A 13,998-nucleotide genomic window follows, 5' to 3' on the forward strand; every position below is an offset into this window, starting at 1 on the left:
TGAGATCATGCCATTAAACTCTAGCCTGGGCAACAGAGCAAGACTCTGTCTTAAAAACAAAACAAAACAAAACGAACAACAACAAAACACACAAAACAAACTCTGTAAAATGTAAATCTAAGTCAAAAAAAAAAAACCTCTTTAAAATGCAAATCTGAGTTTGCAAAACAGGGCTGAATCTTTATTGTATCACACAATGCCTTCATCAACCAGTCACTGCACACTCACCCCCCATCTAGACAGACCCACACTTCATGCTGCTTTGCTCCATTTTAGCGTGTCTGGTGCTATGGGGGACACACAGGTCATGTTACCTGTTGTGTTTCTGCGGGGATGAACATCCACCAGTTGGACACTCCTGGCCACTCTGCACCCTGACAGATGGGTCAAGGAGAAAGCTCTGAGCACACAGGGCTCAGCAAGGAAGCTCATGATTTTTTTTTATATCTAAGCTCTGCTCTCTCATCAGTATTTCAGAAATAAAGCTGACTTTAATTTCCATCAGCCTGACTGTTGCACTCCTCTCTCAATTCCCTCTGGCTTAGGAGAGAAAGAGAGTGGTCGTTATGGACTCTTAAATCCGGTGCCTTCCATCTATTCGTGTGTGTGATTCCTTCTGCCTTGGTTTCCCCAGCAATCTCTTGATCGAGGTTTTTAATTTTTTTTGGAGATGAGTTGTTTAAAGGTGAAAATCTCAACAAAACCTTCAAGCCTAAGAATAAGTATCACCCTTCCTTGAAGGCAGGGAAATGTGCCAGTATGTCCATGGCAGCACTTTACAGTGGTTCACAGCAGCCACTGCCAAGGCAGGACCCACATAACATCCTAGTCTGTCACCCCAAGCTCAACACAGAATGTATCCACAAACAGGGATCATGGGTATTAGAGAGGCAGCTGCCTCCAGGCATCGCTTGTCAATGATCCTGGACCCCTGATCTCAGCCTTTGACCATGGTCTTCTACTGCCTTTTGGTCTTAGTTGGCTGGAAGCCCACCTTAGGAACAACTCATTTTAAGGACAGTCTCCCCAAGCAGAAGTGCCGCAGGCTGTGTCCACCTCTCTCAGATCAAGTGAAACCCACACTGCAGGGCCTCTGGCACAGGCTGTGCAGGGGGAAAGGAGCCTGGCCTGTGCCCATCCCACTGCCATCTCACCACACGCAGCAAACTCAGCTACTGTCTCCCAAAAGTCCTTCAGCACGAGAAACAAAATTAATCAGTTTATGTAGCAAAAAACTGATTCATACATGGAGGCTGGGAGTGCCATCGCAACTGTTTTAGAAAACAGTTATAACCAGTGATGGCTTTGAACTCATTTACTCTTCCCGTTTTCCATTTCTATTTGGCAAAAAAGTAACACATATGTAAAAAAAAAAAAAAAAAAAAAGTGTGTTTGATATATACCACGTACCTGGGATGGTGTTATCCAGGATAAAAGCCACACAGCCCCCTACAAACATAGCAGTTGTGAGAAGGACGTTCAACACTTGATCGATTCCTGTTATCCCTAGAAAGAGAACACAGCCATAAAGGTCAGTGCCACAGCAGTGGTGAGCCTGCCCTTGACTTGGGAAGGGGCAATGGTGTGGGCAGAACTCTGCCAATCAAAGCAGTAAAGGAAAGTGTAAATTTCTTAGTTGTGCACGTGTAGATGAATTTTTGCCAGTAATGTTTTAAACTACGATGAATACTTTCAACAATAATCCAAAGGTATCTCCATAAGGAGAATTCCCAACAGTGTTGCATAGAAGGTGAATCTAAGAGTGGTGTTCAACCTACAACGAACTGTGAAGCCACAGGGGTGTAGTCAGTGGATAAAAAAAATTCTAAATAAAAAAAATGGTAGTAATAAGGCTGAGAAAAAATTACAAAGTGAATAATAAGACGACAAAAATATTTCTGGCATCTGCAATCATATAAGACTTTTCAGTATCCTGGGTTATCAATTAGTGCTTAGCTGCTTTTAATCAGGGGCAATTGGATTTATAAAGATGTCCTCCCATGAATATGACATATTAAATGTAAAAAACAGCAAGAATCTCGTTTATCCACACACTTTCCATACTGAAGATAGAACGATCCTCAACAGAAAATCATAGGCACTGGTGAGGATGTGGAGAAACAGGAACCCTCGTACATGGCTAATGGGACAGTAAAACGGTGCGGCTGCCATGAAAAAGTTTGGCAGTTCCTCAAAAGGTTAAAAATAGAATTACCACATGACCCAATTATTCCACTCTTAGGTATATACCCAGGAGAAATGAAAACAAGTACTCAAATATGGCCCACATTGATTATTCATGAATTACGTGTTTGTGAAATTGCCCATACACTAAAATGTATTTGTAAACCCAAAATGAATACCCTTGGTGCCTTCAGGGGTATACAGAGCAGTGAAAAATCTGAGCCACGCCACACGCATTCCTGGCTGATGTCAAATAAGGTGATGCTCTGCCTTGTTCTGGCCTCATCCTGTAAACAAGAGTCCTTTTTGTGGACTATGTAGTGCCATGTCTGTCATACCGTGTGCTTTCCGTTGGTTAAAATGTCCACCAAGTGGTGTGAAGTGCTCCCTGATGTTCCTACACATAAGGCGGCTGTGGTGTGTGTTAGAGAAGATCCATCCAGGCATGAGCTGTGGCATTGCTGACTGTGTTTCCCCAGCAATGGTTCAGTATTTGCTAATACTGCTTGTGGCAACTCTATGGAACATAACTTACTGAATAATGAGAACTGATTGTACTTGCACATCAATATTCACAATAGCCAAAGGGCAGAAACAACCCAAATGTCCATCAGTTGATGAATGGATAAACAATTTATGGTATATACACACAGTGGAACATTATCTAGGCATAAAAAAGGAATGAGGCCGGACAGTGGCTCACACCTGTAATCCCAACACTTTGGGAGGCCGAGGCAGGTGGATCACTTGAGGTCAGGAGTTCGAGACTAGCCTGGCCAACATGGTGAAACCCCGTCTCTACTAAAAATACAAAAATTGACCAGGTGTGGTGGTGGGTGCCTATTATCCCAGCTACTTGGGAGGCTGAGGCATGAGAATCGCTTGAACCCAGGAGGCGGAGGTTGCAGTGAGCTGAGATCATGCCCAGGCCTGCACTCCAGCCTCAGTGACAAAGCAAGACTCCATCTCAAAAAAAGGAATGAAGTACTGCTACATGCTACGACATGGATGAATCTTGAAAACATGCTAAGTGAAGGAAGCCAGACACGAAAAGCCATATATTATGACTCTATTTATACCTAGAATAGACCGTGAATCCATAGAAACAGAAAGCACACCAGTGGCTGCCAGGGGGTGGGAGCAGGGGGTGATGGGGATTTACTGCTTAATGAGTTTGGGGTTTTATTTTGGGGTAATGAAATGTTTTGGAAACTGGACAGAGGTGATGGCTACACAACACTGTACTAGATGCCACTGAACTGCTTAAAGTAGTTAATTTTGTTATGTGAATTTCACCCACAAAAAATATATGTATAAACAAACACTCCTCAATTCTGCACTGGCTAAGATATTACCAGTAGCAATGGCTGTGTCTTGAGACGGTTCTTCCTTTCTACATTCTTCAGGACATTGCAGTATTAAAACAAAAGGAGAAGTTAAAAAGGTTAATCTTGAATGCACAAGCCACGTGACTTTGCTCTGAGGAGTTAATAGGATAGACATAAAATAGTAGAATAACGTGTTCAAAGTCTATGAAGTTGACTTTCAAAAAAAATATTACCTTAATGGAGCATGAGTCTATCAAGACAGACTAATGAAATCAAAAGGATTTAGAGAGAGACGTTCTCTCAAAGGAGAGGGTCCCAGTGAAAAAGAGGCCTTAGCATCCATGATTGTTCCGTGTGCACGCCAGCAGGAAGCCACAGCGCTTCCAGGTAAGTACTGAAAAGTGAGATTCAAGAGAGATCCACAGATGCATCTGCACCACAGCTCCTGGAGGCCCAAAGTCCTCTCCAGTGGGCAAAGAGCCGTGTGTGGACTGGCAGCTGTGGTTCCAGCTCCCACTCCAAGATGTAAAGCCCATTTCCTCACCTGTGACCAGAGGGTTCTGTCTGAGGTAACTTGGAAGGACGAGCCCAAAGAAGATCGAAAATCCAAGCACAAAGAGGTTCCGGGAAGAATTTAAATCAATGAACTGCAGGTTAGAGAGGCCAACAGCTGTGATCATTCCTGGAGAAAAACAAACCAGACCACATGCTCCAGCACCACTGCAGCGAGGACAGCTCAAGGCAGGTGAGGGCAGGCTCCCTGGCACCCCTTCTCTGTCCAGTAGAAACCAATGAGACCAGTGCAGGGACAGGAAGGGGGACATGTGGGGTCAGACTGTAGCCACCCTGGGCTCTGAGCCAAATGACCCTCGGCCTAAGCACTATTTGGGCTCATACGGGAGCATAAACACCATGTGGCATTTTGTTTGTCAAATAGTAAACTAAGGACATTGGTTCTCTCTCTACACAAACATTTTGATTAAACAGGGAGACCTACCTAAATATCTGGTGCATGTCTCTGGTTATTACAGCTAAATGGCGCAGAGATCAAATCCAGAGTCCCACTGTCAAAATGGTCAGTTTTAAGTGGCCCATTCAGGGGGATGGTATTTGAGTTAAATTGGTCAGAAATACTGAAGAGATTAAGTTTAATCTAAATGTTCATAGCACAATTACATCTTATTGTTGGTTCCATCTTTAATATAAATTCAACTCAGAGAGTGATAAAAGTTTTCATTTTTTGAAGGCATATCCTTTGTATTTTAAAATAGAAATTTATCATTACCTTCTTACTGAAGGGAGTCAGCAAAAACACCATGATCCCTATTAAAAATTTGGAAAAGTAAAGGAAAAAGCCAGAGACGGGAGTCTCACCAAAGAGCGTGCAGAACAGGGCTCCCAGCACAGGATCTGGAAGGGACGCAAAGAGGGCGCTGAACTTCCCGATCATGCCCAGGGCGAGCATGAGGGCTGCTCCACACTGTATCACGCGGCGGCTGCCGACCTGCAGGACACATGGGAGACTGGGAAACAGGGACTCATCTCCATGCAAAATCACCATAAGTTACTAAAGAACGCAGAGCAGAGATACCCATGGCCTGGCTCGCTACCTTCACCTCCTCCTCAGCCCACTCTTCTCACCTCCACTGTGGGGACCCCTGAAGGCCGCCCTCTGCATCTCCAAGCCTTGGTGACACTCCCTGCACTCAGGCCTGAGGGCGCTACTGCCCTGGCACAGTCATGGGTTGGGATGGCCATCTGTGTTTCAAATGCAAAGGCCACACTTTGCCCCTGCCAATCCCCTGGGTTCCTGGCACCACACGTCACCAAGGCAATTTTCCCCGAAGCGCTTCAGCCTCAATGCCAACCTCCCCACACCGGAAATCAGACCAAACCCCCAGACATGTCTGGAACCTGCTCTCCTCATGGCACCCTTCCTGTGAGAGGTGGAAAAGAGAAGGGGCTACAGGTGAGGACATCTGGAGCCTGACTGTGGGCTCTTCTCCAGGCCCGCGTCTGACTGTATGGTCGGGCCGACCTGTAGCCTCTAGAGTCTCAGGATCTTCATCTCAGTCACGCCCAAGCCTCGTGGTTTTGTTTTGAGGATTAAATGGGACCTGCATAAAACTGCCTGAATGGTAGCTGGCATGCACTGAGCCATCTGAGAGCTGCCCACATGGGCCTGCTGCCTCTGGCCTTTCCTGCACCCATTCCATGCTGCCATGGGGTCACCTTTCTAACACATGAAATTGGGGAGGCTGGTCCCCTGCTTGCATCCTCTGGTACTCATGAAATAAAGCCCACTTCTCAGGCTCTTTACAAGCACACCAGGCAGGCCTGGGCCTGTCTACCCGGACACCCTTCCCTGTGGCTCCCTCCTAGCCAGATCTCAGATGCATCCTTTTAAACATCACCCAAATGCTCCTCTGAAAAGCATCCCAACTCCAGGACTATTCCCCCATTACAGGCTCTCACAGCACCATGTAGGGCATATCTGCTACTCCTGATCTCCGCCTCCCAGCAGCTTCTGTCTAGCCTGCTGTCACCAGTCATGGGTTGGGATGGCCCTCTGTGTCTCAACGCAAAGGCCACACTTTGCCCCTGCCTATCCCCTGGGTTCCCGGCACCACATGTGGGAGGTGACGCTGGCATCAGGCTCAAGAATCCTGCACTGTGGGCCCCTACTCTGTGCTGCCTCTTCCAGGAAAACACCCTAAGGATGTAAACTGGGTAAAGGAGGTTCCAGAGTGTTTGGGGGAGTGTCCACAAGGATTTATGTATGACCCCAGTGAGGAGAAGAGGGTTGCTTAAATTTTAATTAAGTAAAATGAGACGAAATTTTAAATGCAATTCCTCACGTTCACTGGCCACATCTCAAGTGCCCACCAGGCATACGTGGCTGGTGCAGCTGTGTGTGACATGTTGACCACTGCACAGAACTCTCAAAGGACCAGGGTCAGCCGGTTAAGCATCAGAGCCCGATCTGAGGCTGTGCACATGAGAGATGGCTGCCCAGCTGGACTCAGTCACTGTCCCACTGTCCCTAGCCTGCCCCTCCCCATACCACAGAGGGCAGGGAAGCAATGGAAAAGATCACACAAACTGACAAATCAAGCAAAAGCGACTCGTGCTTGGCTGTTACTATGTAATAAGGAAGGCTTTCATTTACTAATGGCCCCATCTTCAGCAAACATTTTTGAGGAACTATGTAATTATTTGATCAAGCTTGTGACTTGTTAGACTGGGGCAGGTAAATGCAAAGATGAATAAGTCACAAGCTTGATCAAATAATCTCACTGCTATGCTCTTTTGCTGTTGGGGAAGCCCCAGCAGCATGGAAGAGAAAATCTGAAGAGTTGGGGAGGGTTGTTGGAGATGGTCCTGAAGTTCGCTAGTGGAAGAGCATCCAGGCAGAGGAAACAGCCTATGCAAAGACTCCCGGCACAGTCGGGCAGGCCTGTTAGGTATGAGGGGCCAAACTGGCCCCAGGGATACCTGAAACTAAATCTGATATCAAAGTGACATCCAGAAGACTGATCTGCCTTTGATGCTGTCAACAATATATGCAGCAACTAAGCCATTCTTCTGTTCAATGAATATTGACCAAGTACTTATTATGTTTTATTCTAACTACCAGAGATACAGCCCTAAAATCCCAGCCTTCCTGGTGCTTCCCCAGGACCTTTGTTTCCCCTCTCACAGGGTCCATTCCCTGGAATCTCCTTGGCACCTCCCTCCTGAACTGTGGCTCTGCCTCTACGACCTTGGTAAAATAGGCCCTGGGTTTCTGGATTTACAAAGTCTTCAACAGTGGTACAGAATGCAGCAAGGAGAAATGACCTTCCTCTGGACACCGCCAAAGAGATTGGACGGCCAACGAGATAGTACTTGCTCTGTTCCTAGAAATAAACTAAGGGGTAAATAGCAATAATGATAATAACGCTAATGATGGACCTTGCTGGTCCAGGTAGGGAGGCACTCAGGTGCCCTCATTCCTTCACGCAATAGAGATATTTATGAAGCACCCACTCTGCCAGGCTGCTGTTCTAGGCACTTGGGATACATCAGCTCATTAAAAAGTGTTGGCAAGGTAACTTGTCAGAGTAAGCTAGCACCATTCAAATTTTAATAAAAAGAATGATTTCCCAAACTACCTTGGTGGTCACGTTATATGATGATGTGTTTTAAAGGGGTGCAGAAGGAGGAGGCTTGTTAAACCGTCTTCCCCTAAGAGTCCCTTCATCTACAACAATTTTACTCCTACAGTCGTCCCTAGGGAACCTTGAATTAGTTCCAGGACCGCCACTCTCCCCGCCTCAGATACCAACAACCATAGATGCTCAACTCCCTGATATAAAATGGTGTGGTATTTGCATGTAGCCTACATACATCCTCCCATATACTTTATTTTATTTATTTTTAATTTTTTTAATTTTTTTTTTGGAGTCAGAGTCTCGCTCTGTCACCCAGGCTGGAGTGCAGTGGCATGATCTTGGCTCACTGCAACCTCTGCCTCCTGGGTTCAAGTGATTCTCCTGCCTCAGCTTCCCAAGTGGCTGGGACTACGGGCACCAGCCACCATGCCTGGCTAATTTTTGTGTTTTTAGCGGAGACAGGGGTTCAACATGTTGGCCAGGCTGGTCTCGAACTCCTGACCTCAGGTGATCTGCCCACCTCGGCCTCCCAAACTGCTGGGATTACAGGTGTGAGCCACCGTACCCAGCCAATATCCTCCCATATACTTTAAATCATCTCGACATTACTTACAATCCTTAATACAATGTAATTGCTCTGTAAATAGTTGTCAGACTGCATTGTTCAGAGAATAATGACAACAAAAAGTCTGTACATGCTCACGCAGAACAGTACAGAAACCAACATTAGTTCAGAAACAATATTTTTGAATTGAAGTTGGTAGAACCCACAGATACAGAGGGCCGGCTATCTTATTTGGGATTTGGGATTAGTTATATGCCTGCAAGCTCATGGCAGCAAACTGGCTAAAGAGTGGCATGGCTTAGGCCCCATTCTGTGCCCATGAGATCCTTCTCTCATCTCCCTGTGCTCAGCACTGGCTTCTCACCATGGCTAGCAATAGGACCCTCAGGATGGCACTGGAGGAAGCGCCCCTCAGACAACCTTCCTTCGCATCCCCCATACCGGGAGCAACAGGCAGATGGGGCCATTGGCACACCTCAGGCTGAGCTCTGGCAGGGACCTGCCAACTTGGGGAAACCAACAAACCAGGCATGTGTGTGCCTGCCTGGCGGCTCCCTCTCACCTGGATTTGCAATCAAGGTTAATCAAACTTAGTATCTGGTTTCTCTTTATCTGATTATAGAATCTTACATGGTAAGGGAGAGCTCTTTTGAAATCCACTCCTCCCTCCCAATTTGACAGAGGTCAACCAGTTCTAGAAGGTTTCCGGGCTCACCCCAAGTCCTCAGTGAGGGAGACCTGTGAGACAGAGGCCATCGAGGATGGTGAACCAATTTTCATGGTCTTAGTTTCACAACATACCATGGCCAATGGTGGGTCATCTCTTAATTTAAAACTAGTGACACCTCCCAGTTGGGATCCCATTTCTACCTTTTGCCCAGCCCCCCATGGTCTACTCTCATCACTGCAGTCAAGGCGATCCTTAAAAAAAAAAAAAAATTATATCAAGCTGCTCCCTGCAGCACTCCCTTCCACTCAGGCAGTCTGTGGCTGCCTACCTACCTGCCTGCCTGCCTGTGTAACCTGGTCCTCAATTACCTGGCAGACCCCACCTGCTCTGACTCCCTGACCCGCACTGGCCTCCTTGCTGACCTTCCACTTCCAGGATAGGCCTCGGCCCTGGCCACACCCTGGCCTGGAACGGTCTTCCCCAGGTTATTTGCAGACTCCCTCCCTCCACCCTTCAGGTCTGTGTTCAGGTCACCTGATCACCCTCTCCCCAAGCTTCCTGTTCCATGTTCCCCCCAGTACTTGTCACTGGATGACATAATGCATCATTTATGGACTTAGTATGCTGACTGTTGATTGTTTGTCTTCCCTTGCTAGAATGTAAACTCCACTTTTTAATTCACTGATGTATCCCAAGTGCCTTGAAGAGTGGCCTGGCAGAGTCGGTGCTTTATAAATATCTACATTGCATGATGGAATGACAGCACTGAGTGCCTCCCTACCTGGACCAGCAAGAGAAGAGAGACTTCCAAACAGGCATTATAAACACTTTAAAAAAAAAAAAAAAAAAAAAAAAAAGGAGAGAAGTAATTTTTTAGAATCAGAGGCCCGCCCATTTGGAACTTGCAGTGGCCAGACCGATCAATGAAATGGACGAATGCTTAGAAACCCAATCATTTGATTAGAAAAATCTGTGTACCTTTGTAATTCCCAAAACTCCAATGTTGGGACTGGATGAAGTAGAGCCATTCCCAGTACCAAATATGCCATCAAGAACACAGGAGAGGCCTTCCACGAAAATTCCCCTAAAATGTAAAGGAATGGAGGAAAGAAAAACATTCATTCAATGGGATAATGCATTCACTCTGAAATAGCCTCTACACATCTACAATCCAAAAATGTGGTCCAGAGCCTGCAGCTTCCACATCTCCTGGGAGGGCGATTAAAAATACAATCTCAGACCTCACCCCAGACCTGCTGAAGCAGAAAAAAATCTGCATTTTTTTTTTTTTTTTTTTTTAAGAGAGTGTCTCACTCTGTCACCTAGGCTGGAATGCAGTGACGCGATCTGGGCTCACTGCAACCTCCACCTCCTGGGTTCAAGAGATTCTCCTGCCTCCTGAGTAGCTGGGATTACAGGTTCGCACCACCATGCCTGGCTAATTTTTGTATTTTTAGTAGAGACGGGGTTTCACCATGTGGCCAGGCTGCTGTGGAATTCCTGACCTCAGGGTGATCCACCTGCCTCAGCCTCCCAAAGTGTTGGGATTACAGGCGTGAGCCACTGTGCCCGGCCAGAATCTGCATTTTAACAGAACCCCCAAAGCTCATTCCATTTTGAGAAGCACATCTCTAAATCACACGTTAGATTTGAGTGTTTTTAAATCACTGCAAATGAAAGCAAAGGATTTTAGCCAGAAAATAAAGCCATTTGTTGGGGTATAAGACAAACATGGGCCGTCTATGGAAATAAAACATTGATGTGATCCTTTACTCTTAAAATCCAGTTTCATCAGGAAGGAAATGTTTTATAATTTCATAAGTACTGACACTTTTAAACATATTGATATACAGGTATTTAATCATATGCAGCAGCTCCATTAGAGAAAGATGTGGACATCAGGACTGAAAACCCCCTAACAGAGCCAAGGCCCAGTCCATTAATCTCATCACACACAGTCCCTTCTGGGGTTGCAGAGCTGGCTGGAGAACAGGAGGGGATCTGGGCTGTTTTCTTTTCTCTGCAGACTCCTCAGGGGCAATTATCTAACAACTTCTAAAAGCTAAAGACCAAGTGTTTTGAGATCATAAACCCCATAGTTCATAAGCCCTAGATCCCACAGATTTCATTCATTTCTGCTATTCCTGTCCCTATTTATATAAACTGTAACTGTGCATAGATTACACAGTGCTTACCCTTGGGGACAATTGGAACGTATCTAACTGACAGACCTGGGGCATACTGCCTGCTGCTAAGGTTTCCACTACAGGGGAGAGAAAATGGTATCCTTGCGCTTTGTCTGTCCGACTGTGGCAGCCAAGATTGGGTGGGGAAACACAGGGAAAAAAACAGGTAATTTTTGCAATGTAGAAATAGCACTGTATAGCCAAGTATGGTGGTGCACACAGGCAGTCTCAGCTACTCAGGGTGCTGAAGTGGAAGGATTGCTTGAGCCCAGGAGTTCGAGGGTGTGGTGCATTATGATTGTGCCTGTGACTAGCCACTGCACTGCAGCCTGGGCAACACAGTGAGACCCTGGGTCTTTTTTAATTAAAAATAAAACAAAAAACAAAAAACCTGTAAACAGTGAAGAGCTTGTTTTGCTGGGAAGAAAAATTTCACTTTGTGTAAAAAAAAAAAAAAAAGAACAGTTGGAAAAGCAAGATAACAGAAAATCAAAGTAGCTCTCTCTATATATATATAGAGAGAGAGAGCTGCTTTGATTTTATCTATCTATCTATATCTCCAAATGACACACGTATACACCAAAAAAAAAAAAAGCAAAGAACAAGTACGGTGCTTGGTATGTGGTTTCTGAATTTAAGGCTTACAGTAGTTTCGCAGAGAGTGTGTTATTTGATGTCACTGCAATTAAGGAAGGGTAGGAACTCTGTTCCATGTCATGGACAAGGAAAATGAAAGTGAACAAAGGCTGTGATGTGTCAAACAGTCACTAGAGTCCTGCTGCTTGACTGGGCTTGTGCTGAAACTCTTAGTTTTGTCTTCAAGGTAATCTAAACCTAAGAACAAAGTAACAAGGTGCTGGGACCAATAAGGAACTCGTCTTCTCAGGAACATACCTGTTTATTGCGTGGATCGGGGGTGGTGGGGCACAGGACAGCCGTGCACAGGCGTAGTAGTCACCAATAGACTCGATGATGCTGGCGACCACCGCGCTGAGCATGCCGATGACACCAGCCGCAGACACGGTGGGCAGTCCCCACTGAACTGTGGGAGGAAAATAACCATGAATGCTCCTAGAGAGGCAGGCAAAGTGACCAGGACCAGTTACCCAAAGTCATTCTGAATGCTGCAAGACTCTACAAGATCCACTTGGATTCCGAAGCTCGTGGAAACTGTTCATTTTAAAATCTTAAGCACCAGATGCCTGGGACAGTTGCTAAGTCAGATGAAGATGGCCATAATGAGGACTGATGCGCACTGTGTCTTTAATTAAAAGAAAACATCGTAGCCGGGCGCGGTGGCTCATGCCTGTAATCCCAGCACTTTGGGAGGCCAAGGCAGGCAGCTCACCAGGTCAGGAGTTCGAGACCGGCCTGGCCAACAAGGTGAAACCCCACCTCTACTAAAAATACAAAAATTAGCCAGGCGTGGGGGCATGTGCCTGCAATCCCAACTACTCGGGAGGCTGAGGCAGGAGAATCACTTGAACCTAGGAGGCGGAGGTTGCAGTGAGCCAAGATTGCGCCACTGCACTCCAGCCTGGGTGATACAGCGAGACTCCATCTCAAAAAAGAAAAAAAAGAAGAAGAAGACACTGTTGGGCTGGAAGAGGCCCTAACTTCTCTTTCCTGCTTCCAAGCCACACTCAGCATCTACTAAATAACAACTGAAAGTGGCCTGCTGCGTTGGGAAATTTGTATGAGGGATTTATAGCCCTGCTGTACAGAGCAGGGTACAAAGCAGCAGTGGCCTTCTCCAGGGGAGGGCACCAAGTGAAAAGGCAGTGAGAAATCACCGGCTAAATTTAAATCCCAACAGGAAAGTGTCCATAAGGTATGGACAGTCCTTCCCTACTATAATACCACAACCTTATTTTTAAATCATAAACCATGTTATAGGAAATTAAATAGTTTCATTTCAGAAAGCAAAGTGAGGCCCATTGAAACTTCATTTTAAGTCCTGCATTTACTTAATCCCTCATTAGATACTTTTTTCTTTACAAGTATATTTATTTGGACTTGAAAGCCATAGATCTTATTTAATAAAAATAGCATGGGTCTCTTTCAGTGTGAGAATGAATAGACTCCTTTGATAAAGGAGTAGCTCTTCTTCCCTTGAAGCATTAGTTATAATACACCCACTGGGCAGAAAGCACAGTGGAAAAAGAACGATGGCTAAAACATGGTCTCTCACGCAGGAGCCAACAACGTAGCTGGGGGCACAGGACACTCCAAAAGATCCGGGGAGAGGGAAATGGCTCAACTTCAAATGGAGGCAAGCCAAGCTGGGTCACAAGGAGTACCAGTGAGGAGGTCAGGAAAAGCCGAAGTCAGGCCCTGGCCAGGGAAGGATCTGAGGAGGAGGTGGGAATGGAGGTGCCCCTTCAGGGATGGGGAGGATCTAGGGGGTGGGGTTTGAAAGAAGAGGGTGTTCTGCTGGACGCAGAGCTCTCATGCAGGGCACGGGGCAGGGGGCAAGTTCTGGAAGGGTTCCAAAAGCCATCTAAGCCACCTAGAGGGGTTTGGCCTGTGTTGTAGGTAGCCTAGAGCAACCACTGGATTGGGAAGAGAAAGGATACAAAGTCAGATATGCAGAATTAAGCCTGGAGTGCGGTTAAGGGCAGAATTGCTCCTGCCTCGGGCTGGTTCCCTCTGCTGGAGCAGCCAGGGGATGCAGAGGCATCCCTTGGTCAGGGGTGCAAGGTACGCAGGTTGAGGGACGGTGCTCGACACACCCTATGCCACCAGCAAGAGGCCTGCTCAACATAACAGCTCCAGGTTAATTTGGAATGGATTTTCCTCATTCAGAGGGCTTCCTCACCAAGCAACATTTTACTTTTTCTAAATTATCTTTTATACTGTTACCTTGTTATTGTTGTAGCATTCTGGTTTCAGTTTACTGTCTTGATTTTGA

At 46.2% G+C, this 13,998-nt stretch overlaps 1 protein-coding gene across 6 annotated transcripts in view; it reads right to left on the reverse strand.

Annotated features, from left to right (window-relative positions):
* SLC23A2 (solute carrier family 23 member 2) overlaps positions 1-13,998 on the reverse strand; it is a 152,032-nt gene that overhangs the window by 5,556 nt on the left and 132,478 nt on the right. For all 6 annotated transcript variants that reach the window (XM_030825369.1, XM_030825370.1, XM_030825371.1 and 3 more), the window contains 5 exons: positions 11,982-12,129; positions 9,880-9,985; positions 4,887-5,016; positions 4,057-4,194; positions 1,411-1,506 (listed from right to left, as the gene is read on the reverse strand). In XM_030825369.1, coding sequence (XP_030681229.1) covers positions 1,411-1,506; positions 4,057-4,194; positions 4,887-5,016; positions 9,880-9,985; positions 11,982-12,129 — 618 coding nt within the window. The remainder of the gene's footprint in view (positions 1-1,410; positions 1,507-4,056; positions 4,195-4,886; positions 5,017-9,879; positions 9,986-11,981; positions 12,130-13,998) is intronic.

The sequence above is a fragment of the Nomascus leucogenys genome, chromosome 13 (genome assembly GCF_006542625.1).
Source record: "Nomascus leucogenys isolate Asia chromosome 13, Asia_NLE_v1, whole genome shotgun sequence".
Taxonomy (NCBI): Eukaryota; Metazoa; Chordata; class Mammalia; order Primates; family Hylobatidae; genus Nomascus; species Nomascus leucogenys.